This window comes from Pipistrellus hanaki (genome assembly GCF_964339955.1).
Source record: "Pipistrellus hanaki genome assembly, chromosome: 2".
In the NCBI taxonomy this organism is placed as follows: Eukaryota; Metazoa; Chordata; class Mammalia; order Chiroptera; family Vespertilionidae; genus Pipistrellus; species Pipistrellus hanaki.
In genome coordinates this window covers 187,261,597-187,288,453 of record NC_140504.1, presented here as the reverse complement: position 1 = coordinate 187,288,453, position 26,857 = coordinate 187,261,597, and the positions used below count along the sequence as shown (strand labels likewise).

General features: G+C 54.7%; 2 protein-coding genes across 3 annotated transcripts in view; both read right to left on the bottom strand.

The window, feature by feature from the left end:
• Positions 1 to 5,762, bottom strand: part of TCEA3 (transcription elongation factor A3) — a 43,338-nt gene extending 37,576 nt beyond the window's left edge. Inside the window, exon 1 of one of the 2 annotated variants that reach the window (XM_084875068.1) lies at positions 5,544 to 5,762. In XM_084875068.1, the coding sequence (XP_084731194.1) occupies positions 5,544 to 5,612 (69 nt within the window). In that variant the 5' untranslated portion in view covers positions 5,613 to 5,762. The remainder of the gene's footprint in view (positions 1 to 5,543) is intronic. The other variant, XM_084875069.1, reaches the window with a different exon arrangement.
• A 3,980-nt stretch (positions 5,763 to 9,742) lies between these two features.
• The window catches only part of ASAP3 (ArfGAP with SH3 domain, ankyrin repeat and PH domain 3), a 47,646-nt gene continuing 30,531 nt past the window's right edge, over positions 9,743 to 26,857 (bottom strand). The window contains 21 exon segments of the mRNA XM_084874908.1: positions 9,743 to 11,074; positions 12,405 to 12,461; positions 12,463 to 12,496; positions 12,974 to 13,184; positions 14,275 to 14,470; positions 14,588 to 14,695; positions 14,784 to 14,851; positions 15,433 to 15,548; positions 15,705 to 15,790; positions 16,906 to 17,083; positions 17,308 to 17,402; positions 17,554 to 17,687; positions 17,773 to 17,963; positions 18,054 to 18,102; positions 19,132 to 19,219; positions 19,539 to 19,608; positions 20,956 to 21,065; positions 21,233 to 21,319; positions 21,488 to 21,563; positions 21,946 to 22,031; positions 22,264 to 22,375. Coding sequence (XP_084731034.1) covers positions 11,000 to 11,074; positions 12,405 to 12,461; positions 12,463 to 12,496; positions 12,974 to 13,184; positions 14,275 to 14,470; positions 14,588 to 14,695; positions 14,784 to 14,851; positions 15,433 to 15,548; positions 15,705 to 15,790; positions 16,906 to 17,083; positions 17,308 to 17,402; positions 17,554 to 17,687; positions 17,773 to 17,963; positions 18,054 to 18,102; positions 19,132 to 19,219; positions 19,539 to 19,608; positions 20,956 to 21,065; positions 21,233 to 21,319; positions 21,488 to 21,563; positions 21,946 to 22,031; positions 22,264 to 22,375 — 2,227 coding nt within the window. The 3' untranslated portion in view covers positions 9,743 to 10,999.

Here is a 26,857-nt window from a genome sequence, read left to right as displayed (position 1 = left end):
AAACATTGGCCGGCAACGGTTTTGCTCAGTGGATAGAGCGTCGGCCTGCGAACTGAAAGGTCCCAGGTTCGATTCCAGTCAAGGGCATGTACCTTGGTTGCGGGCACGTCCCCAGTAGGGGGTGTGCAAGAGGCAGCTGGTCGATGATTCTCTCTCATCGACGTTTCTAACTCTCTATCCCTCTCTCTTCCTCTCTGTGAAAAATCAATAAAATATATTTAAAAAAAAAAAAGAGAGAAAGAAACATTGATCAGCTGTCTCCTGCATACTCCCCACTGGGTATGTGCCTACAACCAAGGCACATGCCCTTGACCAGAATTGAACCTGGGACCCCTGAATCCGCAGGCCAACGCTCTATCCACTGAGCCAAACTGGTCAGGGCATGGGCTTGCACTTTTTTAAAAAAATATATTTTATTGATTTTTTACAGAGAGGAAGAGAGAGGGATAGAGAGTTAGAAACATCAATGAGAGAGAAACATCGATCAGCTGCCTCTTGCACACCCCCCACCGGGGATGTGCCCACAACAAAGGTACATGCCCTTGACCGGAATCAAACCTGGAACCCTTCAGTCCGCAGGCTGACGCTCTATCCACTGAGCCAAACCAGTTTTGGCAGGCTTGCACTTTTAAGTCCTGTAGATCAGGAGTCCTGTAATAGACTCCTTTTTGTCTGGCTTCTTTCACTTAGCGTAATCATTCTGAGATGTATCCATGTTGCTCTGTTTATCAACCACTCCTTTTCACTGCTGGGTTGTTTCCAATGCATGCACACACCACAATCTGCTTATGCATTCGCGTGTTGGTGACTTTTGGTAGCGTCCAGTTTGGGCCTACTACAAACAAGTCCGCTAGGAACACCCACGTACAAGTCTTTGGATGCACATACACTTCCATTCCTCCTGGGTAAAGAGGACACCTCAGACCTCAGGGTTCGGCACGCAGCCATGACTCCCTGCGTGAATGAATCGAGCAGAGAGCAGAAGGTGGGAGGGGAGAGTGGGAGGAGTAGAAAGGAGACTGAGATTTGAAAATCTGCTGGCTGCCAGCCCCTACCCACCCCTGACCCACTTCAGCTTTCTCCTTCTTCCCAGCCGCTTCCTAGAAGCCAAGCCCCGGCCTCCTGGCCTGAGTTCGGTTCCCTGGGGAGCACCAGCTGCCAGGCTTCCTGGACCACGTCCCAAGGGTGGCCGGTCCGCAGTTGGGTTCACGGTATGTATTCAGAGGTGTGGCCTGTGGGTTTGTGTGCGCATCTAAACCCGTGGGCATGTAACTCTGTGTGTAACATTAATTAAAGGCTTATTGTGTGTGGACACTGTTTGATGTGTCTTACATGAATTATCTTTTAAAAAATATATATTTTATTGATTTTTTTCAGAGAGGATGGGATAAGGATAGAGAGTTAGAAACATCAATGAGAGAGAAACATCCATCAGCTGCCTCCTGGGGATGTGCTCGCAACCAAGGTACATGCCCTTGACCGGAATGGAACCTGGGACCTTTCAGTCTGTAGGCAGACGCTCTATCCACTGAGCCAAACCGGTTTCGGCATGAATTATCTTTTTTTTTTTTTTTTTTTAAATATATTTTATTGATTTTTGTACAGAGAGGAAGGGAGAGAAATAGAGTTAGAAACATCGATGAGAGAGAGTCATCGATCAGCTGCCTCTTGCACACCCCCTACTGGGGATATGCCCGCAACCAAGGTACATGCCCTTGACCGGAATCGAACCCGGGGCCCTTCAGTCCCCAAGCCGACGCTCTATCCATTGAGCCAAACCGGTCCCGGCGGCATGAATTATCTTGTTTAACTCTTTCAATGATCCTATGAGGTACAGGATCCATTTGTATAGACGATCCCACTTTCATGGAAGAGGAATCCAAGAAACAGAGAGGTTAAATAATTTGCCTAAAGTTACAAGGATCAGAGCCGGGATTCAAACTCGGGCATTTGAGGCTCGAACCACTATACATCAGTGCAGGCCTGGACACAGATCTGTCCAGACTTGTACAATCGTCCAATATCACGTGGGTAAGTGCAATGGTGTGCTGGTCAATATTTAACAACCAGGTCTTAAGGGGGGGAGGGCCCTGATTTGTATTGTTTGCCTATTTCTGTGTAAACACTCCTCCCACGGCCAATCGCAAGTTACCACCACGCTGTCATTGAACTGAAGGAGCTATTGGCGAGTAACACCCTTAGATAGCATTTCCACCATAGCGATGTAATAGAAGTTACAACCTCCAGACCATAGATGATGGTAAAATAATTAGGAAATGATTATTTTGGAGTATTTATTACCTTTGTTTTTAAATATAATTTATTGAAAAATTATTTATTATTTGTAAGCTTACAATTTAATTTTTTTCTATTTTATTTATTTTTTTACAGAGAGGAAGGAAGAGGGATAGAGAGTTAGAAACATCAGTGAGAGAGAAACACCGATCAGCTGCCTCCTGCACACCCCGCACTGGGGATGTGTCCACAATCGAGGTACATGCCCTTAACTGGAATCGAACCTGGGACCCCACAGTCCGCAGGCCGACGCTTTATCCACTGAACCAAACCGGTTAGGGCCAATTTAATTTTTTAAGTGATGGTTCAATTTAACAATAGGCTTGCAAAATCCCTGAATCCTCAACCACCAATGTTAAGCCGGTTCCATCTTACCAGTGGACATTTGTCTCTGTATGTCACATTGCACTGCCAGGTGTGTCTCTCTGCACCCATGCACGGGGCGTGTGATATCTCTGGTCCAGGCGTGGAGCTAGTGGGTAAGCAGCTTGAAGCGCAACGCGTTTGTTTGTGAAATCATGCCTGGGCTGTAACGTCTGAATGTGTAAGCCGTAGCTGTTACATTGGAAGTTTTGCATGTCTGTAGTTTTGCTTATAGTCTGCATGCCCACGTCTACCTGTGTAACCGTCTTTGTGTATCTTTCTGTAAATATAATGGTCCATGTATCTGTCACATCAGGGTGGGTAACCATGTCTCATATGCAATTACGTTCACAGCCGCTTGTTTACGTATTGTTGTGTGGTTGTAGCTAGAGTGTTGTGTGTGATTGTGTAGCTGTGACTCGGTGCGTGCATGTTGAAGCTGTCTTAATGGGTGCACGCTGACACCGTCTGACAGAAGCCGTAAATTGCAGTGATTGGTAGTGCACCCTGGGCCTGAGTTGCAACGTGGAGGATCCGTCTTATTTCAGGAAGTGCGTCCTCCTCTCCCTAACCACCCCTGGTGGCCCGTTTTCACCCAAGGAGCAGCCCCACCTTTCTTGATCACACGCCCAGAGCTCCGTGCCCACTCAGACGCTGGGCGAAGCCCAGGCTCAGACGTGGCTGCAGGCTGGCTCTGAGTGACGGGGAGCCTGTGGCAGGCCTGCACCTTTCCTGGGCAGAGCTCCGAATGCTTCCCCAGGGACACGTTCCCAGGAACGCCGTTCCCTTCCCGCTGCAGAGCAGAGGAGAGCCAGGCTGAGAGGGGAGGGGTGGGCCCGTGGCCCTCGAAGAGCAAGGGGAAGCCAGGGCCAGTCCCTTCCTTCTCAGCCAGAGCTCTCCTCACAGCCAAGCTGCTCTCCTGCGGTCTCCTACCCCGTCCACCCCCTCCGCCCCTCTCCCGCAGAGGCCCAGGGTCTCCTGGCCCACGCCAGGGTCAGTGAGGAGCGGGGCTGGGGTAACCTGTCTGCTTTCTGTGGAGTTTAGCTCAGAAGATGGGTTTGGACTCTGCTGTTCCAGTTGGAAAAGTGTGTGTGTGTGTGTGTGTGTGTGTGTCCCCACACACACACACTTGTAGCTCAGTTTGTTTCTCTGCCTTTGGAAGATCTGGAATGGGGGTGGGTGGAGGCTGGGATGTAAGGGTGAGAGCTGCCCTGACTACGCAGGTTTCTGCTTCATGGGCTGTGCAGAAGCCGATCTCATTTTCTTTCTTTCTTTCTTAAAAAAAAAAAAAAAATATATATATATATATATATATATATATATATATATATATATATATATATATATATTTTATTGACTTTTTTACAGAGAGGAAGAGAGGGATAGAGAATTAGAAACATCGATGAGAGAGAAACATCGATCAGCTGCCTCTTGCACACCCACTACCGGGGATGTGCCCGCAACCAAGGTACATGCTCTTGACCGGAATCGAACCTGGGACCTTTCAGTCCGCAGGCCAACGCTCTATCCACTGAGCTCTATCCACTAGCTGGCGCTGTCCCAAGCCCTAGTCTGGGTTGCAGACCTCTTCCCCCTGCCACAGCCAGAGAGACAAAACCTGGCGGCCTCCTCCTCAGGAGGGAGGCAATCTCAGCTCCTCTCACAGGGGAAGACTCGGAGGCTCTGGCCTTCATACTAACTCCAACTCAGGACCACTCCTGTCTCCCGTCTACTCCAGGGCTTCCTGACACTCCCCGTTCCAGCGATGCCTCTCTGCTCTGCTTCAAACCCTCTTAGACGCCCCCCCCCCCCCCACCTTTCCCCCAAGTTCCTAGGGTCACAGAGTCCTGCTCCAGCACCAGGCTGTGGACGGTGGGGAGAGGGAGGCCCTGGGGCGGGGCGAGATGGGGGCGAGGGGCGGGGAGCGTGCCCGCAGGCCCCCCTCCCCGCCGGTCCTCCCTGGGTGTGCCCAGATCCTCCCGGAACGAAGGCCAAGTTTGCTCTGGCCAGACGGACAGTCCCGCGGAGCAGCCGGAGGCAAAGATCACGGGAGGATCAAACATTAACTCCACCTCGGCGGCTAGGGCGAGGGTTAGGGCGAGGGTTAGGACGAGGGTCAGGGTTAGTGTTAGAGCTAGGATTGGGGCTAGCGCTCTGTGCGCCCCGGACCCGCAGGTAGTGCCGCCAGCCCCGCCGGACTCCCCTCCACCGCCGGGAGCTGCACAGCCCGGCAGCCAGCCCCGCCCCCCCCCCCCCCCCAGGGCTGCTGCCGCCCCGCACCTGTTCCGCCCCCTCCGGCGCGGCCGGGTCCCGCGGCCAAGGGGAGGGAGCACTGCAAACGCAACCGCTCCCGGCGCCCGAAACTGTGCGACCGCGGGACCCGTGGCCCTTCCCTCCTCCCCACAGAACCACTCAGGGTGCGGGGTGCGGGGTGCGGGGTTCGGCTCTGCACCGAGAGTTCAAGTTTCCTTCTTGACACTTTTGGGGGCCCCCAGGATTGTGTCCCCCTCGCCCCGCCGTCGCCTCCACGGCTCTGGCCTCGCCCCCGGTGCCGTCCCGAGCCTCGGGAGGTCCCTCTCCAGGTCCCCAGCTCTTCCCTCGCGTCCCCAGACCCGCACCAGCCACCCCGGGGCCCCCGGACCCTACGTGCCCAGAGGTCCACGCACCAGCCTGGCCTTCGGGGCCGAACGATGCCCACCCGGGCCCCCCGAGCCGCGCGCACGCCCCCCCAGAGGTGCCCAGGGTCCCCTCGGGGCGCGGAGCCCGGCCCGCTGCGCCCCGCTCCCGGCGCCCCGCCAGCGCGCGTCCTCCCCGGGGCTCCGGGCGCTCCGGGCCGCGCCTCCCGGGGCGGGACGGACGCCGCGGCCCAAACTCTGCAGCCTCACCGTGCGCTTCCTGGCTACCATCTTCTCCAGCTTCCTGGCCGTCCTCCGCAGCTCCTCTTCCCGGCCCATGGCGCCCGCGACGCCCGAGGGCGAGGGGCGAGGGGTGCGGGGCGCGGGGCAGCGGGGCCTCGGGGCGGGAGCGCGGGGAGGAGGCGTGCAGCCCGCGGGACGCGCACACGCGGCACACACGTCTGGGGGGCGGGGTCCCCCTCCGCCCGTCCCCCCGCCCCCCCCCCCCGCAGGCCTCCGCGGGGGGAGGGGTGGCTGCGCTAAATATAGATTTCAAGGACTCGTCCGGGCACAGATTGCCCGCGCGGCCAGGCGGGCCTCCCGGGCGGGACGAGGCTGCGGGAGCGGGCGCTCCCTCCCGCCCTCCCCGGCCTGGGGTCGGGGTGCAGAGGGAGGTGTGGGCAGGAGGCCCTGGGGTCGGGGTGCAGAAGGGGGTTTGGGGAGGAGGCCGTCGTCCAGGATCGCACAGGGCCGTCGCGGGGAGAAGGGCGCCGGTGCGCCCGGAGCTCAGGGCCCGCTGTCTGCCCCGTTACTGTGCAGGGCGCGAACCCAGCCCCGCGCCTGTGCCCACGTGGAGGCGGCTTGGTGCACTCAGATCACACTGTAGGGCGTGACCGTGGAAGCCAGCTCCGCCGACCCTGCTGTGCTGCTCACATCCTGAGCGCACGCGAGCCCAGGCCCCCGGTTCCCGGCCATTTGTTTGTAAGGTTGGGAGTCTGCATTTCTAACAAGGTCCTGGAGCCGGCCCCAGGCCTGCGCGGAGGAGGGAGCACCTGGGAGATTCCTAGGTGCACAAACTGAGAAATACCGACCCAGGTGCAGGGGCGCCCTCCATTCAGGGTCAGGGCGCCGCCTCCCCGAAGGGATGGAGTCTGGAAGGGGCATCTTGGTGCAGAGGAGACAACAGAATTGTGCCGCCATAGTGGGCACGCCCCTGTGTTTCCAAGGGTCCCTGGCAGACCCACGCCTCTTCCTAAACAAGTGAGAAATTATCTTGGGGCAGAGCGGGCAGTGCTTAGGGACCTGGAGGGGAGGCGTGAAAAGTGGTCCACAGTGTGTACAGGGTGGGGAGCTGTGGTTTGGGATGTTCGGTGAAATCTCCAGACCCTCCTGATAGAGCCTTAGAGAACCCCACCCCAGCCCCAGCACAGAGGCCTTGGGGTGTGGGCTCCTGTAGCTTGTAACTGCTGCTGTGTGTCCCGGTACAGAGGCAGGAAGGGGTGAGGTTTTTCATTCATTCAACAGATGTACTGAGCATTCAGGCAATGACCAAGACAGACCTGGTCCCAGCAGGCTTGAGATTGGGTCTGTGGGCAAGAGACCCCTTCAGTAAATGAGGACAGAACCAATTCTGTGTTACCACAGCTGGGGTGAGGGGCGGCACGTAGGGGAGGATCCCTTAAGGACACATTGGAAGGGTGGGGGGTGTCATCACCTCTGAAGAAACATTTAATTTTGGGGCAGAAGTGCAGAGTGGGAGTTGGAGGCAGGAGGAAGAGTGTTCACCTGAGAGAAGAAACATTCACTCGCTCACTAGGCACCTACTATGTGCCAGGCAGTTCTAGCCCTGGGCATTCAGAGAGGAACAAAGCGGTCCTCCTGGAGTTTCAAATGTGCAAAGCTTAGGGATGGGAGGGCACTTGGTGTGCCAGGGTTGCAGGAACTGAAAAATTGGAGTGGCTACACCACGGAGGTGAGAGGAGTGTAGAGAGAAATGAGACAGAAAATCAGAGATGTGGTTGGGGCCTGACCATGCAAAGCGTTGTAGGCTACTTCTAGAAGGTTAGACCAATGGTTTGGGATCTGGGGAGGTCTCTTGCCAAGCCCCAAGCAAGCCCCGCTAGGATAAAGGGACAGTTGCCTGCAGTTACTTAGGATTGCCTTTAAAAAGTGAACAAATCTGCTTTCGGGCCTCAGCTTGGAGAGGACTCAGGTGAAACTCTCCCCAATGAGCTCCTCTGACACCAGTTGCCTCCAGCACACCCGGCTGGGGAAGTGATGCCACATCTTCCCTGGCCTCTGGGGTCTGTCTCCAAAAAGGAGAATCTCCAAGAGCAGTCTTGATAGCCCTTACTGACACACCCGCTTTGCTTCTTGACCTTCTTTCTGTTTCATTTCCCTGCTCCCTCCTCCTGCTTTCTGCTCTCACCTCACAAGTTGTAGACAGCGACTGGGAAGGAACATGGCATTTCTTTCATTGTTGTCAGTTGACTCCGAGGAGACTGGCAGATCCGCCTCTCAGATACACATCCCCAAGGAGGTGGAAAGTGTTATCGGCTGGGCCTTCATATCAGCCCAGGTGTCGGTGGTAGTGGGTCTAGATATGTAAATCGAGTCAAGCATCAAGAATGCTCGGTCCTACTCAAGAATGCAAATAAGCTCCTTTGAGCCTAAGTTTTGGTGATACTTCTTGGTATTTGGGGGTATAAAATAAATGCACTGCGTGGGCTCAGGGTACCCTGCCTCTCCATCAGAGAGGAGGGCTTCCCACCTAGCTCCCAGCTTGCTTCTATTTCTGAGTCTTTCTTTCTTTCTTTCTTTCTTTCTTTCTTTCTTTCTTTCTCTCTCTCTCTCTCTCTCTCTCTCTCTCTCTCTCTCTCCCTCCCTCCCTCCCTCCCTCCCTCCCTCCCTCCCTCCCTCTTTCTTTCTTTCTTTCTTTCTTTCTTTCTTTCTTTCTTTCTTTCTCTCTTTTCCTTCCTTCCTTCCTTCCTTCCTTCCTTCCTTCCTTCCTTCCTTCCTTCCTTCCTTCCTTCCTTCCTTCCTTTCCTTCTGTGAGGGGATAGCCTGTGTATTATAGCATGTTTAGCAGCATCCCTGACTCCAGCCACCAGATGCCATGAACGCCTCCAGTGATCACCTGGCCAAAGCAACTGGTGTTTGGAAAGGTCTTAGGATAATAGTGAAACGGACCATTCAGAACAGAGGCCCATATTGTGGTAGCACCTTCTGCCTCTGCCCAAATCATCAAAGCCCTAAGAGAATCTCCAAGAGACAGAAAGAAGCAAAAGAAACATCAAGCACAGTGGGAATATCACTTTTGATGAGATCGTCAACACTGCCCAACAGATGTGTCACCTATCTTTAGCTAGAGAACTCTCTGGAACCATTAAGAGAGTCTGGGGCCTGCCTAGTCTGTGGGCTGCAATGCTGCCACCCTTAGGGCATCAACAGTAGTGCAGCAGAATATCCAGCTACTTAAGAACCACAAAGGAAATATTTTAATTAAAGATCATTTGATAACAAAAACAAACACGTTTCATTTTCCTCAAATTTCCATCAGTTCTCACTCTGAGTATGGCAACAACAAAAAGTCAAGTCTCTTACATCATCAGGGCTCAGAAGACCCTTAGGGAATGAGTCCAACCCCTTCATGGTACTCATGGGAAGACTGAGGCCCAGGCTTGCCTTGTTCAACCATTTCAGGCACCGTAGGTACCATCATATTCCCTCTGCCTACCTGTCCTCCCTGCAGGCAATTCCTGCACGCACTCTGACGTCTTCCCACTTCTCCCTGAATGAGGGCGTGGGGCAGAAGGGAAGAGCTTGGGAATTAACACCTCCAGTAAGGACCTGCCCAACCAATAAGAGACCACTGATTTCTTCACTCAGCAGAACAACGTGAAGGCATGTTCTAATCTATATGGCCTCTCAAAGGTTCCCCAATAAGTAAGCCTAGATACAGTGGTAGCCCTTCATTGACACATCCTTTTGATTCTTGACCTTCTTTCTGTTTCACTTCTCTGCTCCCTCGTTATGCTTCCTGATATCACCTCTCAAGTAAACTACTTGCCCCCAAATACCCGTCTCAGGGGAAATCGAATTGAGACAAGAACTGGGCAGAGCTAAACTGCAGGTCTCCTCACTCCTGGTCCAGTGCTCTTTCCTCCACACCAGGTTTCTCAGCCACGGCCCTGTTCACACTTTGGGCTGGATAAGTCCTTGCTGTGAGGGGATGGCCTGTGGATTGCAGCATGTTTAGCAGCATCCCTGACCCCTAGCCACCAGGTGCCAGTAGCACCATCCCATTGGGAGCAATACAAAAATCTCTGCATCCCTCTTGGGGCAAAATCGGCCCAAGTTGGGAACCACTGCTCTACACCAGGCTGTCTGCCTTATGGGGCCCAAAGAAACAATTTCAAGTCCTAAGATTCCCTCTCCTTTCCTCTTGATCGCCAGATCACATAAATAAAACCACCAGGGGTTTACTAAAAAAAAATCTTTTATTACAGACAAGTGAAAGAACAATTCAGAGATGAAGTCAGAGATGAACAAAACCAGACACTGGGGGCTCAGCAGAGACTTTGTTCCTGTGGGTCGCAGAGCAGCCAGATCACCAGGGAACACAGCCCAGCCTCCAGGCCAGGCTGCTGTGTTGGCCACTGGCACCCTCTGGCCTCCCGTTTGGCCTGGCTCATCGGCGACTGTAAAGCTGAGGTGTTAGAGACCGGTGATGGCTTAGGTGTTTGCTAACACGGGGCTGGGCGTCAGGGTGGAATTTCTGGCACTGGGAAGCAGAACCGTCAAGTCTCTGCCCCCCCATTTCTGTCTTTCTCCTTTGGTGACCCTTTCCTTCCCTGAGACGGGAAGGCTCCTGAGTTGACCAAGAGAAAGAGGAGAGAAGTGAGGACCCACCATCTGGGACCATCCCTTTCTTTCCTGCTAAGTCAAGGAGAGAGGGCAGGCTGCTTCTTGGCTGGGGATGTAGTAGAGGATCTCCAGAAGGCTGTGCTATCCCTTGAAAGGAATGATAATGAGGCTACGTAACTGAAAGTACGGCATGGACACTGACCAACCAGAATGGATGGGCTGTAGGCAACTGCAAAGTCACACAGCTGATTGTCAGTCTGCCCCTCAAGCCAGAACCATCTGCCCTGGCCCATTCCCAAGCTCAACCCTTGGGACCGGCTTCCCAGCAAGGGACCACATCTGCAGGACCCTTGTCTTAGTCACGTGGCATCTGTAGTACCTAGTACAGATCTAGACAAGAGCCAGAACTCAGTGAAGAAATACTAATGAAAGGATGAGGAGATGGTCCCTAGTCTGGCAGAATCCCTGGTCTGGAGAATGATGAAGGCAGCCTGGTCCTACTCTTGTGGAGCCTCAGAATGACGGAAGAAACAGCCCTGGTCCGATGAGGGACTGAGGGTTCTGCAGCTGAAGTAGCTGGGAGCACTCAGATCCAGCCAAAGGGCTCCCTCACCCTGGGAAGCAATGAGATAGAGGGGAAAGAACCACCACCAAGCCCTAACATGGAAGGGCCCAGCATCCTTGGCAGGGGCATGGGCCCAGGGCAGGGATGAAGGCCAGCCATAGGGCCACTGAGACAGAGACAGCATGACCCAAGGAAGTGAACACCTCAGCTCCTTAGTCTTGTGCCCTCAACTCCTAGCTCTGAACGTTGGGGTCCAGCAGGAGGGTGGTTCAGGCATGCAAGAGCCAGCAGGGAGCTAGTCTTGCAAAAGCAGCACAGAACTTGCTGGGAGAACCCCAGTTCTTGAGCCTTCTCCTTCAGTGAAGCCAACCTGGGGAGAGAAGGACGAAAATCGACATTTTTTAAAGCACTTATTATATGCCAGCTGTTTATCTCACTCAGTTCCACAAACGTCTCATGCTGATGAAATTATGTCATAATATGGGGGTAGATGAAAGTATCCCCATTTTACAGACGATGAAGCTGAGGCTTGAAGAAGCAAGGCCACTTGCCCAAATCCCCTCACCCTAAAGCTGGGGCTCGTAGGCTCATACATGCTTCAACAACAGGCAGCAGCACCAGGTTGAGTGATGGGCACCTGGCTGTGGACACAGACTGGCACCTGGTGCCGGACTTGGAAGGACTGAGGATGACAATTCCCCAGAGACACCAGCCCCTGCCCCTGCCTTCCTCCACTCCCGGCACGGAAACCAACACATCCCTGAGGACTTCCCAGGGAACACAGAAGAGAGGAGCTTCCTTCCCAAACGACGGGCTCCGTCCTATGCCTCTCCCAGGTCCCGCAACTAAATACCGTGTTTCCCCGAAAATAAGACCTACTTACAGGTTTCCTTCTGAGTGAAATATAAGGCACCCCCCCCCCCCGAAAATAAGGCCCCCCTTAGGCTAAACATGAGAGATTTAGTCCAGTGATTCTGAAAGAAATGGAGTCACAAGAAATTCACCAGGAAATTCAGGAATTGGATTGTTATGATGATGTTCCAGAAGATGATGACATGATTGTCATTGAATAAATGAGTAAATTCTTGATACTGTAGGATTCACAGTGTGTCTGGTTTGTGTTGACAACTACCGTACTACCGTACCGTATACAGGTAATAAATTTCCTTTATTTTCATTTAACAATAAATGTGTACCGTATTCTTCTTCATGGAAAAATAAGACATCCCCTGAAAATAAGACCTAGCACATCTTTGGGAGCAAAAATTAATATAAGACACTGTCTTATTTTCGGGGAAACAGGGTAGATGCACATCCCTGATGCCAGGGAGCCACCAGTCTCGGGAGATTCCAGGAGACGGGGAGAGCCAGGGAACCCGAGGCCTGGTGCACAGACACCCTAATCTTGCAACTGCAGGGAAGCAACCGGCCTGGCTGACACAGCTTTGCTCATCCTCTCCTGGCAGCAGCCGGAGCGTGGGCCTCAGCACCTCTGTCCTCCCTCAAAGCCTGGGTGCTCCCAGCTTCACCCATCCTGGGCTGGAGCGGGGAAGGCCGAGCACCAGGACAGGGAATGGCCAAACTGTGCACCCCGATCCTGGGGAGAGGTGTCCCACCCCAATACACCTGCTCCTGACCAAGTCTGCCTCCTAGGCACTCTGCCATCTCCCCTCAAACCACAGTCCCGAGCGCCTACCTACCGGCATGTTCCTTCTGGGTGGAGGCTGCCTGGCTGAGGGACAGTCTTCCGGGTTCTGAGGCCCCCCGCCGGTAGGAACGGGTGCTCTCGGAGCTGGAAAGCAGGGAGAGGCCAATGTGACCCCCGTGCCCAGGGAGCCCCCCAGAGTAGAGAGAAAGGGCTCAGGTGTGGGGCTTAGGGAGCTCTGGCCATTTCCCTGTCTGCCCCCCAAGCTCCAAACTGGAAGAGTTTGTGAGGAAGAGAGGACCGGATCCTGGAGTGAAGGTAGGGACAGAGGGATGCCCCACGGACAGCCTCTGGAACAATCTACACAGGTTCCCACCTCCTCCACTGCAGCTTCAGCCGTCTACGTCCCAGATTCTTAATCAACACCCCAGGAGCAGGTGTGTGAAGGGGAAAGAGGTCCAATGACCCTCCATTTAAGCTCTAGCATTTCTGTGTGAGCCATGGGCCTCAGAGCTGGGAGGTATCCCAGCCTTCAGGCAGACACAGTTTACAGGCGGGGAAATAAACGGAAGCTCAGAGAGGTCAGGACACTTGCCTGGGTTGCACAGCTGGGCTCTCACCAACCTGAATCGGACGGGGGGTGTGTTTCCAGATGTCAGGCTGGGTCGGGAGGTGCCTGGGGACTCCAAGAGAGCCTCTTCGGAGCTGGGTGGGGTTTGGTTTGCACCCCCAAGTTCCACGGGACTTGTAAGGCTAGAGGAGGAGGACGTTGGACTGTTCTGGCTCTCGGGGGCCCCAGGAGCCTCTGAGCCGAGGCTGGGGACTTCGGAATGATCTGGAATCAGAAGGGATAAAGCCTGTGTTTATCTTTTTTTTTTTTTTTTTAATGTTTTTTTAAAAAAATATATTTTATTGATTTTTTACAGAGAGGAAGAGAGAGGGATAGAGAGTTAGAAACATTGATGAGAGAGACTCATCGATCTGCTGCTTCCTGCACACCCCCCACTGGGGATGTGCCCGCAACCAAGGTACACGCCCTTGACTAGAATCGAACCTGGGACCCTTCAGTCCGCAGGCCGATGCTCTATCCACTGAGCCAAACAGGTCGCGGCAAGCCTGTGTTTATCTCTTATTCCGCTCAATTTCAAAGTAGCCTTTGGCCTCCAGAATCTCCCCATTCCCCACTCCCCATCTATCTCTCCGGCACCGTCCTTCACCTCTTCCCCATCATGCTGCGGTCTTCTTCAGCCCCGGCATCCATTCACAACCGCCAGGCCACAACGATACACGGTTTTGCTTCTGCTTACACCTTCTCCTCGGTCTGGGCTCTCCTGCTCATCCCTCGGGCTCAGCTCAGAGGCCATCCCCACCAGGAAGCCTTCCTAAGCCACCCGCCAGTCCCAACAGGATGTGCCCCCTCCCTCCCTGAGCTCCCAGAAGGAGCTGTCCCTTCTTCAACACACAGTTCTCGAGAACAGCCAGGCACCGCGCCAGGTGCTGGAGAAACAGCGGTCAGCAAAACACTCCACGCCCCCGTCCCCTCGGGATTGACAGTCCCCATCACATTGGGTCTTATATCATAAGACACTGCATTCGTTTATTCTCTCTCCCACTGGACTGTGTCTCAGGAGCCCCCAAAGGCCTCAAGACATAGTGGATGCTCAATAATAAAAGCGACTCTGTTTTTATGTAAGTGAAACATTGACAGAAATGGAACAAAACAGACTTGGGTTTGAATAGCACTCAAGGGACTCAGCTGTGGGATCTTGGGTAGGTGACTGAACATCTCTGTTCCTGTGCTTATAAGGGGGAGATGATAACCCCAAACTACCAGATGATGGTGAGAAGGATATGAACTAACATATGCACACAGTAGGCCCTCAACGAATGGCATAATGAGCATTTTTCCAGGCAGCCAACCATACCTCCACTGGCATGTCCCGCACGGCCTTGGACCACGGTCCGAGAAGGGTTTTTGACGGGTAAGGGTGGGGGGCAGTCCTCACTCTGGCTCTGAGGGGCAGCTGACCCCAGGTTGGTGACAGTCTCGTAGGTCTTGTTGCTGATGTCCATCCTCCCACTGGCCCAGTGGCCCTGGGCCGGGGGCTTCAGGGGACAGTGCTGCTGGGACAGAAGGGTTGGAGGGAGGACGGCCTGGTTTCTCCGGTTTCCCCCGCCCCTCCCCACACGAGGTCCAATCAGGTTCTGAAGGTCTGAGAGGCAGGGGCTGGGACCCACCTTCTCTTCCTCCTCCTCCTCGCTGTCAGAGCCGTGCTCTGCAGAGATTCCCCAGGAGTAGTGCACATGCAGGGGGAAGGCCAGGGTCCCCGCCTTGGCCTGTTCCAGCTGCCAAAACAGAGCCGTGGCTGTTCAGAGGGTCCGGGCTCAGAGGAGAGAGAGAAGGCCAGGGTACCCCTCCTTCCCGAGGCCTTACCAGCTCCTCACACTCCTTGTGCTGCTTCTTCCTGGCTATGTCCAGAGCTGTTTCTCCTTCCTCGTTCACTGTGAGGGGTCAAGTCAGGAGTCTTAGTCAGGGTCAAAGTCGCCTGGTAGCTTAGAGGTTAAGATGGGCCACTGGAATCAAATTGCCTGAGTTTGAATCCTGGCTCTGCCACCTCCTGGCTGAGTGACCTTGGGCCTTAATTTTCTCATCTATGAAATGAGTGTGATACTGACCAGGTGTTGTGAAAATTAGATGAGTTAATATGTGTAGAGCATTTGGCACATTGTCAGGCACATGGTAAGCAGCAAATGGTGGCCATTAAAATCTCTATAATTCAGGTGCAGCTCATATCTGTTTGGTTAGGTACTTTCAGAAACAATATTTTATTTTACCTTCTTAGAAGGCCTACCAGGTCAGTGGTATTATTCCCATTTTACAGATGAGGAAACTGAGGCTCAAGAGCTGAATGGGCAAACCCCACAGTTACACAGATGGTCAGAGGCAAGCCAGGATTAGGACCTAAGTCGGATTGTGAAGTCCGTGCTCATAGCCAGTGCTCTCTGTCTGGGAAGAAGGCAGGGGGTCCCACACGAGGGGCAGTCGGAGGGGGAGTCTGATGGAGGAGGTGTCTGAGCCCCACCTGGGCCGACAGAAGCTCTCCCTTTCAGCAGCAGCTTGAGGCAGTCAGGTTGGTTGTAGAGAGCAGCGTAGTGCAGGGCACTGTTCCCATCAGCAGCCTTGGCATCCAGGTGACCGCTGGGGAGGACGGTCAGGGAGGAAGGAAGGGGAACAGCCAGGTGAGGGGTCAATATCAGAGGGGGAAAGAGGGAGAGGAGAGGAGGGAGCAGAGGGGGGAGAACAAGGCCAGGGGGCGGTGTGAGGACACGCACAGACAGGCAGGGGGGCTCTCACCCATTCTGGATGATGAAATCCACCAGGGGCAGCGAGGCCTGGTTGGCGACTCTGACAGCCAAGTGCAGGGCGAGCTCTCCAGGTGCCTGAATACACACCCAGCCCTCTGAGTCTTCCCGGTTCACCTGGCCCCACCCCAATATTGCCCTCTTGAATCCTGCTGTCCCCCGACACCTCCAGATAGGAGGCTGCCGGCACCCCTGAGATGAGACTGAGTGGACAGCGTGTTTGAGAGGAGGTGACATCTCTTCCTTCAGTGGCTCTGGCTCCTCTGGCCACCAATAGGAGACGTTTCCCTCACTCGGTTCTTGGCCCCGGGCTCCTCTCACTGCCACCAGGGCCTCAGCGAACCTCGTGCTGCCAGCTATCACTCAGGGAGGCTGTTCCAGGCTTATCCCCCGAATGTGGCACTTTCCTGCCGCCGGACAGCCCACAGAGGTATCAGAGCGCTCACAGATATGCCACCCGATTTCGGATGTTCACCAACTCCTGCTGATTTAATCTTTCCAATGTCTCTGATATTCTCCCCCGAATCCCCAGTTCATATGATGTCTGTTATTGGAAATGCCATACAGCGGCCTTCCCTGCTCTAATATGACCCCCTTTTATCCATTTCTAAAGGTTTTCAAGAAAAAGAAGGAAAAAAAAAAAAAAGAGCTGAAACCAGTTTGGCTCAGTGGATAGAGCGTCAGCCTGCAGATTGAAAGGTCTCAGGTTCGATTCCGGTCAAGGGCATGTACCTTGGTTGCGGGCACATCCCCAGCAGGGGGTGTGCAGGAGGCAGCTGATCGATGTTTCTCTCTCATCGATGTTTCTAACTCTCTATCTCTCTCTCTTTCTCTCTCTAAAAAAAATCAATTAAAATATATTAAAAAAAAGAAAAAAAAAGATACTAACAAGTTATTGCACACATATTATGCAGTAGGCCCTTCATGCACATGACAATTCTCATTTCAACGTGGGTGCTATCCTTTTCTCATCTTTATCTCAGAGAAGTTAAGCAACCCGCTCTGGACCACACAGCCAGAGAAAGACAGAGCCAGGATTCTGGCTCGGGTCTGCTCTTTCCTTTCTATCCCTCTGATGGGTGAGGTTTGAGCAGATGTCAGAGGTGGGCAGAGGGGCGTGATAGCCGGTCCTGGAGGCCTGGGGCGTATGTAAGCGCGGTGGGTTATGAGTGCTCCTTGGAGGGGGTCCTCACCTGGCCCTCAGGCCCTGGCAGCAGCTGCCCAAAGTCCTGCCCGTTCGCGAAGGCCTCCAGCACGGACAGGAGGTCCTGGTTGCAAATGGCCATCCAGAGCCGCTGAGGCTCGGGCGTGGACCGCCGGGCGAACCTGTGCTCCACGTACTTGGCCACGATGTAGTCCCTGCGGGCACTCCTGCCAGAGACAGCCCCACGCGGGACCTCAGTTATCCCCGTCCACCCCGCTGACCCCTGGAGCCCGCCCACAGGAGACACAGATCTCCGAGAACCTGTCCCGGACTCCCCCGGCCCTGAGGCTCCCCAATCCCCAGACTTCCAGCCCAAGATCTGCCTGAGACCTTGGGAGCTGGGGAAGCAGAATCCCCAGCCAGCCTGTCCTCCACCTGAGAGGCCCCTTACATGTCACTGTCTGCTGAGGGTTTAGGGCCGCCGTGTGAGGGCAGCTGGGCCTCCATGACTTCATTGAAGCGCGTGTTTCCGATGTTCAAGGCCAGCTGGAGTCACAGCAAAGTAAGAGGGGTGGTTAGGATGGTGACCCCTGGAGGACTGAGCCCAGGCCTGACTGTCACCTTCCCCTCCCCTCCTACCCCGGTCACCCACCCCCCAAGCTCCGGCTGAGCCACTGTGCCCGGAATCCACTCTCACCAGCAGCTCCGAGGGGCACAGCAGGTCCAAGGTGAGGGACTGGATTCGCGAGAAGCGCACGCCCAGCTCCCGGTGCACGCCGGAACACTGGATGCAGGTGAGCACGCCCAGGTTGGTGCTGAGCCACGTGGGGTCTGCAAAGAGAGCAGCTCATTCCTGGAGGGGCGGCCCCTCCCCTCCTCTCCCACCTCCCTCCTGGGGGAGGCCCCGCCGCCGGACCTGCAGCCCCGCAGTCGCAGCACTGGCCGTTGCCGGGCCTGCTCTTCACCTCCGCGATGAGCAGCTTGGTGAGGTCCTGGAGCTCCCCGTCCAGCCCGGCGCCCCCCCAGGGCCCCAGGAGGCCACTGGGCTCCCCTTGGAAGGCACTGCTCAGAGCTTCGTCCTTGCTGTTCTGCAGCACCGACACCCACCTGCGGAGGGCGCATGGGGGGGATGACACCCCTGGCCTGGGGTCCTGCCCACCCCCCACCCCAACCCCCGGGTGGTGGAGGAACACTCACGCCTCACACTCATGCTCGTCCTCCGCCTGGAAGTGGTACGTCCTGTTGTCTGTTGGGAGGGGAGAGGGGGACATGTCTGGCCTTCCCTGGGCCCAGGGAGCCCCCACCCAAACCGCTGGATCCAGACAGAGCTCTGGTCCCCATGAGGCCAGGCTCTGCCCAGCCAGGGGTGGGAGGTTATGGCAGCGGCCAGCAGAGGGCGCAGTTTCTCAGAAGTCACCCACAAAGGATCATCCCAGCAAGGCTCTCCCTGTGCAGCTGGGGTTCCGGGTCATGGGAGGTACTGAAGGGCACAGGACCCCACGCAGCTCAGAGGCAGTCTCCTCTGAACCCACTGCCACCACCCCAACTGTCCCCACAGCCCCGTCTGGTCTCCCTGCTCTCCACCTCTTCCACGCGCCCCCTCAAGCCGGTACCAATTGCCAGACTGTTGTTGCCTAAGGTTCTGCTCTAACCACTCCCCTCCCCTGCTCCAAGACCTGCCTCGCTCCCTCCTGCCAGGAAACAAGATCCAAACCTTTGAGAGGCATTCCCAGGCCTCAACTCCTACGGCTCCTACGTGAACCCCACACTCTGGCCACACTGGCAGGACCCACGCTCCTGCTTTTATGTTTTTCCTCGCGCCAATCCCGTCCCCTGAAATGCCCTCCCCGAACTCTACCCCCTGAGTCCTTCAAGGCTACTGTCAAGGGCTGCCTCCTCCAAGCAGCCTCCCTGATTGCCCAGAGCAGGCAGGCCTTCCTCTCTTTCATCTTGGGCAGTGCTGTATCAGCTCCCCTCTTCTGGACACTCCCCCTCTTCCTACAGTCACACCCCTGCCAGAGAGGGCTCCCTAAGGATGAGACTGGACTTTGCTCAGCCTGGCCCCAAAGGAATAATAATTCCAAAATCTACGCCTGCAAACCCATGCGAATGTGCTTTACAGAGTGTCCGGGCCTAAGGAGTCTTCTGCCTGCGGGAGTGGCTGTTTGGTAAACGTGTGGAACTGGACACAGGCCCCTGGCTCAGCCTCCTGGCGGCTGACAGGCCTCTCAGAGAAGCCTTGGGCAGTGGTGGGGAAGGGGCCGGGACTACTCACGGGTCACCAGGTCAAAGCACTTTTTCTCCTCGGGGTTTGGCCTCACTTGGCAGGTCAGCAGGGTCAGCTTCACGGGGGGCCGGTTTATCTGTGGGAAGTTGGGGGACGGAGGGTGTACCTGTGACCATCTGGGCCTCACAAACTCTTAGCCCCCGTTTCTCAATCTGTTAAATGGGCACCATCCTGCTCCTGGGTGTGTGTCCCCTCTCCCAGCTCCTCCAGGGTGTGGAGTGTGTGGGTCAACACCAGGCTGGGAGCTGCGGGTTCCATTCTTCCCTCCACACACAGGGGGTCTCCCGGAACCTGGGTCCGGGTCTCAGAGGGGAGGGCTGGACACTTGTCTGCTCAGAACACCGAGCGGAGAGAGGACCCGTGGTGCTCTGGGACGCCACCCCGCCCGGCCTCACCATGCTGTGTGAGATGGTCAGGCAGCCATACTTGACTCCACACTTCCTTTTCTGCCAGACTCTTCGAATTCTAGGACCCAGAGGGACAGAGAGACCGTGACCCAAGGCTCACCCCTAAGCCCCCTGTCGCAGAAAAACAGGGTCCTGGCCCAGGCCTCCTGAAGGAGGAGACCCAGTTCTGCCCACAAGAAGCTCCGGGTCTGATGGGGGAAGCAGCCTGGCTCTCTGGGAATCCTTATTCCAAAGGGGGCACGTGACCTTGACCCTCTGAGAGCTTCTACTCGGATGGAGGAGACACAGCTCCCAACCTTATCTGAGAGGAGGGGCAGGCTCTTGACCGCAGCAGCTCAATTATGGTTAAACACAAAGCACCGTGAACAGTGAGACCCTAAAAATACAATTAGCAAATCCCTGCTCCAAAGCTACTTCACACTTCCGTAAATATTAATTGGTTTAACAGAGTTATTCTTCTCTGATAAAAACTGATTCTAAAGTAATAACACGGCCCTGGATGGTTTGGCTCAGTGGATAGAGCATCAGCCTGCGGACCATAGGGTCCTGGGTTCGATTCCGGTCAAGGGCATGTACCTTGGTTGCAGGCTCCTCCCCGGCCCGGGCCCTATTCAGGGCTCATGCAGGAGGCAACCCATCGATGTGCTTCTCTCACATCGATGTTTCTCTCTGACTTTCCCTCTCTTCCACTCTCTCTAAAAACCAATGGAAAAATACCCTCGGGGGAGGATTAACAAAAACAAACAAACAAAAACGAATAAACAAATAAACAAATAAAGGTGATTAACTGTTACAAAGGAAGTAGGAACACGAACACTTCCCATAAGGGCCGTGGCATGTCCCAGGCTGCTTTGTGACGCGGGGAGGAAGGCCCAGGCAGCCGTGATTCCCAGGCGCATTCTGTCTACTGCAGAGGCTGAGTGAGGGCATGGAGACTCGGGGCCTAAGTGCTCAGCAGTGTTCGCCGCTGCTATGCTTCTTCAAGTTAAGAACCAGGGGCTTTTAGAAGCTCAATTGCCCAGGACTGTGATGGTTTTGCATTGCCACAATGGAGGGTCCAAGAACCCTCAAATGATCAGAAAAGTCCCTTTGGCCCTGACTGGTTTGGCTCAGTGGATAGAGCATAGGCCTGAGGACTGAAGGGTCCCAGGTTTGATTCCGGGCAAGGACATGCAGGAGGCAGCTGATGGATGTTCCTCTCTCATCGATGTTTCTAACTCAATGCCTCTCCCTTTCTCTCTATAAAAAAAAATAAAAAAATAAAAAAATAAAAAATAAAAAAATCAATAAAATATATAAAAAAATAAAAATAAAAAAAAGTCTCTTTGGTCAGTAACTCCAACCCTGACATTTACTGCCTGTGTGGCTTTGGTCAGGCTACTTATAAGTTCTCCAAGTCACTTACCCATCACTCTTCTTGTACAGAAAGCCCACCTTCTCCGTCCCAAACTGCTTGTTGCCTTGGTGCTGGTGGATGCTGTAGCCACCTCCCGAGTTCTTCCGGCTCATGTGGTCCTGCTCCCCAGGCAGGAGAGGAGACCTCAGGGTGGGGAGAGCCCCACTCGGCAGGGGTCTCCCGCAAGGGGACTCAGGGGACCCCGAGAAGTCTTCCCTCTCCCCGCACCTCCCACATGGCGTGCCTTGGGGGAAAGCACTCCTTCCGGGGTGAACCGGGGGCTGACCTCTCTGTTCTCAAGCTGCAGCGTCCCTCGGAGGGAGTCCCGGAGCTGGGTCAGCTTCTGCAGCTCCTCCTCCTGGGCTTGGCGCAGCTGGGGGAGAGGGCAGGACCCCGCCATCAGCCAGCCGCTGTGCCAGTGCGGAGTGCAGACCAGCAGGGCAGGAGCCTCTCTCTGGGCAGGGGGCAGCCCTTCCACACCCAGGTTCTCCCAGAAGGCCAGGGGGCTTGACCACAGGCCAAAGGGTAAGGCCCGACTTACCGCGTGTACCGAGGCCGCCAGCTTCTCGATGAAGGGGGACAGGCTCTGAGCGGCCTTCCAGCCATCTTGGAAAAAGCTAAGAGGTGTGAGGCCAAACAAGGCGCCAGAGAGAAAGGAAAATGAGAGATGAAACACGAAGTGTGGGAGAAGGTGCTCCAAGGATGACCGGGCAGTACACTAGTAGTCTGATGGTCAACAAAACAGGCCCTGGAGTAAGAATGTCTGGGTCCAGATCCCAGTTTACTAGCTTAGTAAATCTGAGACTCAGTTTTCACATCTGTAAAATGGGGATAATAACAACACCTGCTCACAGGGGCGTTAGGGGATTGAGTGAGATCAAGTGAGCCAAGTCCTTGGGGGTCTGCCAGACCCTGGGCCTGGGCCTTGCTCTCTGTTGCCTGATGGGTTAAGGGGCGAGGGACATGGGGCTAGGGCTGGGGCCACGGGGAGAAACCTACTTGTGCTGGGCATGGAAGAACTTGATGAGGCTCTGCAGGAAGTCGGGGCCTTGCTTCATCTGGCTCTCCCCGGCTTTCAGCAGATACTGGGGGAGGGCAGGGCAAGATGTGGCCACGTGAGCAGACGCTGGATCCTTGGGACAAGGGCCTGCAGTCCCCCTCCCAGGCTGATCCTCTCGGCCATGACTGAAGCTTGGTGGCATCCCAAGGGCCATCCGACCGGGGCCCGAGGTGAGCCTGCGGCCGGGGCCCCGGGAGGTGCAGGAGGGGCAGACGGGAGGACGCGTCCCACCCTCCCTCCTCTGGGGCAGCCGTTACCTCGCACATGTGCAGCTGGAAGAGGCGCCGCTCCCTCTGGGTGTCCTGGGCCGCCTCCCCATGGCTTCCCCCTGTCCCTCTGGCCCGGTCCCTGTCCTTCTCCAGCCTGGCCCTGGGCCCCAAGGAAAGAGAGGCCTGAACATCTTGGCCCCTTTCACACTCCGCCATCCCTACACCCTCCTCTCTGGCACGGGCACAGGAGAGTGAGGGGCCCTCCTGGGTGACAGCAGTGGACAAGGCCGGTCTGGGGAACCAGCTGGTCCGTGGGGGAGAAAGACATGAATCAAACCACAGCCGGGAGAGCAAAATGGGGGACTCGACCTTTTCCGGCTGCTCAGGAATTGATGTGTGAGCTGGGATCTGAAGTCTGAGAAGCTGCTTTGGAGAGATCTGGGGCTGGGTAGGAGGACCAGAGCATGTGACGGCCGGAGGCAGCAGGGATCAGGAGCCCAGATGGAGAGGGAGGTGGTTCCACGTGAGCTGGAGAGGGGCCAGACCATGCAGAGCCTGATTCAGACCCTGCCGAGGCTCCGGGTCTTTCTCCCACGAGCAATGGGAAGGACATAGGGGTTTTTATTTTTATGCCGGGAGGTGAGGAGCTCAGATGAGGGCCAGGTGGGATTGGGGTGGCCACTGCTGACTGTGCTGGAAGGGATGTAGTACCCAGTGGGTTGGAGCTTCCCTTTGAAAGCTTAGAAAACCTTTGTTCTTTTCTTTGTTAGTGAAGACAGGAAGTGCTTCCCATCCCTGTAATTGAAATAACCGGGCCTTCTCCCTGCAGATCTTAAGGGTTGTCTGTGTCCCCTCCCCTTTGGGGATGGGGGGACTGTGTGCAAATGCCACACCCATCAGACCCCCCGCCCCAGCCAGGAGAGTATTTCCATATCGGAGGCTGGCCACACGTGACCACGAAACCTGCATAAAGGAGACATCCCACGTGGGTGCCAGCCCTGAGCAGAGAAGTCAGCCATGGGCTGCATTATTTCCTTCTCGACTCAGTCTTCTCACCTGGAAAATGGGGACCCTTATCTGTACCCAGATGAGATCAAGTATGCAAAAGACTTAGTTCATGGAAGACTATAGGCCCCTCTAGGCCTGTTTCCCATCTGTAAAGGGAGGGAGCGATGGCCTGGACCCGTCCCTTCTGGCACTGACGCTTCAGGCCTTACTGGGGTGAGACCTCTGGGACAGTGTTTATATGCAGAATCTGTACATGGAGACCTTTTTCAACCTCAGAACTAAAGACATTTTGACCCTATAATTCTTTGTTACGGGTGTGTGTGTCTGTGTGTGTGTGTGTGTGTGTGTGTAGGGGGGGGCGTGTCCTGTGGATATAGGATGCTTAGCAGCACCCATGACCTCTCCCCACTCGATGCCAATCTACCCAGTTGTAACAACCAGAAATGTCTCCTGGGGGTAAAAGGGGGGAGGGAGTTGCAAAAACACCCCTGGGCGAGAACCACGGCTCTAGAGTGGGGTTATGCAGGCTTTTGAATTTTTATTTAATTTCCTCACAAGTGGCTGTTTTTCATTCCAAGTGGGGGTTTGTGGCAGGGTGGTGGCGTTGGGGGGTAAGTGCTGGATCAGGGCTTTGCTTCTTTTTGGATCTGGGGATGAGCAGTAGAGAGAGAGGCAGAGAGCGGGCCTGCAGTGTTAGTAATGATGAGCCGGGGTCTTGCTAAGGGGGCGGCAGATGAGTGGGCAGAGCAGCTGGGAGAGGCAGGGGCACTCTGTTCTTACACGTTTCAATAGTGAAAAATGAGAAATAAGCTAACCGCCTATCAATGGGGAGGGGTTAACTCAGTTATGCTCTGTCCCTATGGGAATACCATGCAGCTCCTACAAAGGATGCGGAGGCTCCATAGAGGGGGGCCTGGAAAGACGTCTGCTGCAGAGTAAATGACAGAAAGGAAGCCACCATGTAGTTCAGTGGTTAGAAATGTGGACTCTGGATCTGAATGGCAGCTCCCTCACTTCCTTAACCTCCACAAATCCTTCTAAGGTTCAGTTTCTCCATCTCAAAAATGAAACTAGCCTGGCCGATGTGGTTCAGTGGTTGGGCACTGACCCATGAACCAAGAGGTTCCTGGTTCGACTCCTGGTCAGGGCACATGCCCAGGTTTCAGGATTGATTCCCAGTGTGGGACATGCAGGATCGATGTCTCTCTCTCATCGATGTTTCCATCTCTCTATCCCTCTCCCTTCCTCTCTTTCTAAAATCAATAAAAACAGCCGAAACCGGTTTGGCTCAGTGGTAGAGCATTGGTCTGCGGACTGAGAGGTCCAAGCCGGTTTGGCTCAGTGGTAGAGTGTCAGTCTGCAGACTGAGAGGTCCCAGGTTCGATTCCGGTCAAGGGCATGTACATTGGTTGCGGGCACATCCCCGGTAGGGGGTATGCAAGAGGCAGCTGGTCGATGTTTCTCTCTCATTGACGTTTCTAGCTCTCTATCTCTCTCCTTTCCTCTCTGTAAAATATCAATAAAATATATTTTTTTTAAATCAATAAAAACATATATATTTTTAAATGAGACTAATATTGCCTAGTGCTCAGGTGATATGATTACATGAGAAACATTTAGTATAGTCCCTGGCATAGGGTAAACCTTCAATAAATGGCAGGATTATGTTGATGATAATGATACTAATGACTAAATAAGAACTATTGGTGATAATCTTTTTAGTATAGGGTACTTCTTTAGTTATTTATTCGATATTCTAAATACAGGGTCTAGTGGAGATTAAAGGACAGAGTTAGTTAGCTTAGGATGAAGATAAGCTGTAAAGTATTATACACGACTTAGTGAAATACCATGGCTCTGTCCCTCAGCGTCAGCTCTGGTAGTTTACAGAGGTTTACCCTACAAAGCCTGACTAATATGACCTGCAACACCTCATACTAATAGCAGGGGAGTGCTTTTTATTCCGCCACCCCCACCCATCCATAAAATAACAACTCCCAGTCCGTCCCTGTCCTCCAGGGTCACCAATGTTTGTAAACATTTCACATGTTAGATGAGTCTGCTTTCCCTCGAATGGAGTGGCAGCAGAGGAGTAAAAAGAACTAGTGAGCAAAAAGCGTTGAACTGCGCCCTCGCCGGTTTGGCTCAGAGAACAGAGCATCGGTCCTACGGAATGGGGGTCCTGGGCTCGACTGCGGTCAAGGGCAAGTACCTTGGTTTCAGGCTCGATCCCTGGCCCTGGTTGGGGCTCTCTCACATGGATGTTTCTCTCTCTTTCTCTCTGTGTCTCTCCCTCCCTTCCACTCTCTCTCTAAAAAAAAGAAAAGTGCTGAATTGCTAGTTACTAGGAAGACCGAGGTAACTGGAGAAGGGGATGACAGCAATACCATTCAGGAAATGGGGAACAAGTACGGGGAGAGGGGAGGAGGTCACGGAGGAGGAAGATGGGGATCAAGACGGATCGTGCACCCACCTGCCTGACCTCTCCTGTGATGCCTGTTCCAACCACCCTTCCCTCCGCCCGAGCAGAACCACCTGCCTTTTCTGCCTCCTCTGTGCTGATTATTTACTGTCACTCTGTGCTTCGCTGTTTACTGAGCCACCGCTCTTCTTGCTTATAAAACGGCGGGGCTGTGGTGGTTTCTCCTTCACTGCTCACCTATAGATTGGGGATCAGAGCAGCACCTCCCTGCCAAGGCCCATACATCTGATAACAGATGTAAAGGGTTCATCCGTGTCTGGTGCACAGGCAGCTCTTAAGTATAAGTACCAGCTGCTATCATCACTAATTATTATTTTTAAGCAGGTAAGCAACCCCCATTTTACAGATGAGGGGCCTGAGATGATAAGTCACAGCTAAGTGGCAGAGCAGGATTTGAACCCAGGTCCATCTGGCGCTAGAGCCCTGGGGATGGCGCTGGTACCCATCCCTGTGCTCAGACTTGTCCAATCCCTCCTTCCTGCCTTCCCCAGCTGGGGACGGTCACAGTGTCCTTTTTGATAGATCGTGGTCAGGACCTATTGTACAGACGATGAAGCTGAGGCCCGGACAAGGGAAGTGATTGCCCACGGTCCCAAGCTGGCCAGGGGCAATGCTGGGAGCAGAGGTCCGGCTCCTGTCTCTCGGTGCCTTGCTGTGTTCTCCTGGTCCTGGTTCTGGCTCAGAAAGACGGCTGAGAAATACCTGTTGACCTGCAGGGCCAGGTGCCTCAGGGGCACTGCGCTAATCTCATCCCATGCCAACCCTGTAAGGTATCACTGGCCCCATTCTGCCGATGAGGAGACGGTCCTGCCCGTGGAACGGCCCAGACAAGCGTGGCCCCTGCACAGGACCTGGGGTGCCTTTCTCAGCGGCCCCGGCTGGAGAGGGGACCCCTCCTCCCACATGAGCACCCCAGGGATGAGACTGCTGGTGGTTCCACACAGAGGCCGGGCCCTGCCAGCTGCTGCCAAGACTGGTTTGTAAGAATGAGGTGGGCCCTAGCTATTTTGGCTCAAGGGATAAAGTGTCAGCTTGAGGACTGAACGGTCCCAGGTTCGATTCCTGGTCAGGGCACATACCCAGGTTGCAGGCTCGATCTCCAGTGGGGGGTGTGCAGGAGGCAGCTAATCACTGATGTTTCTCTGTCATCAA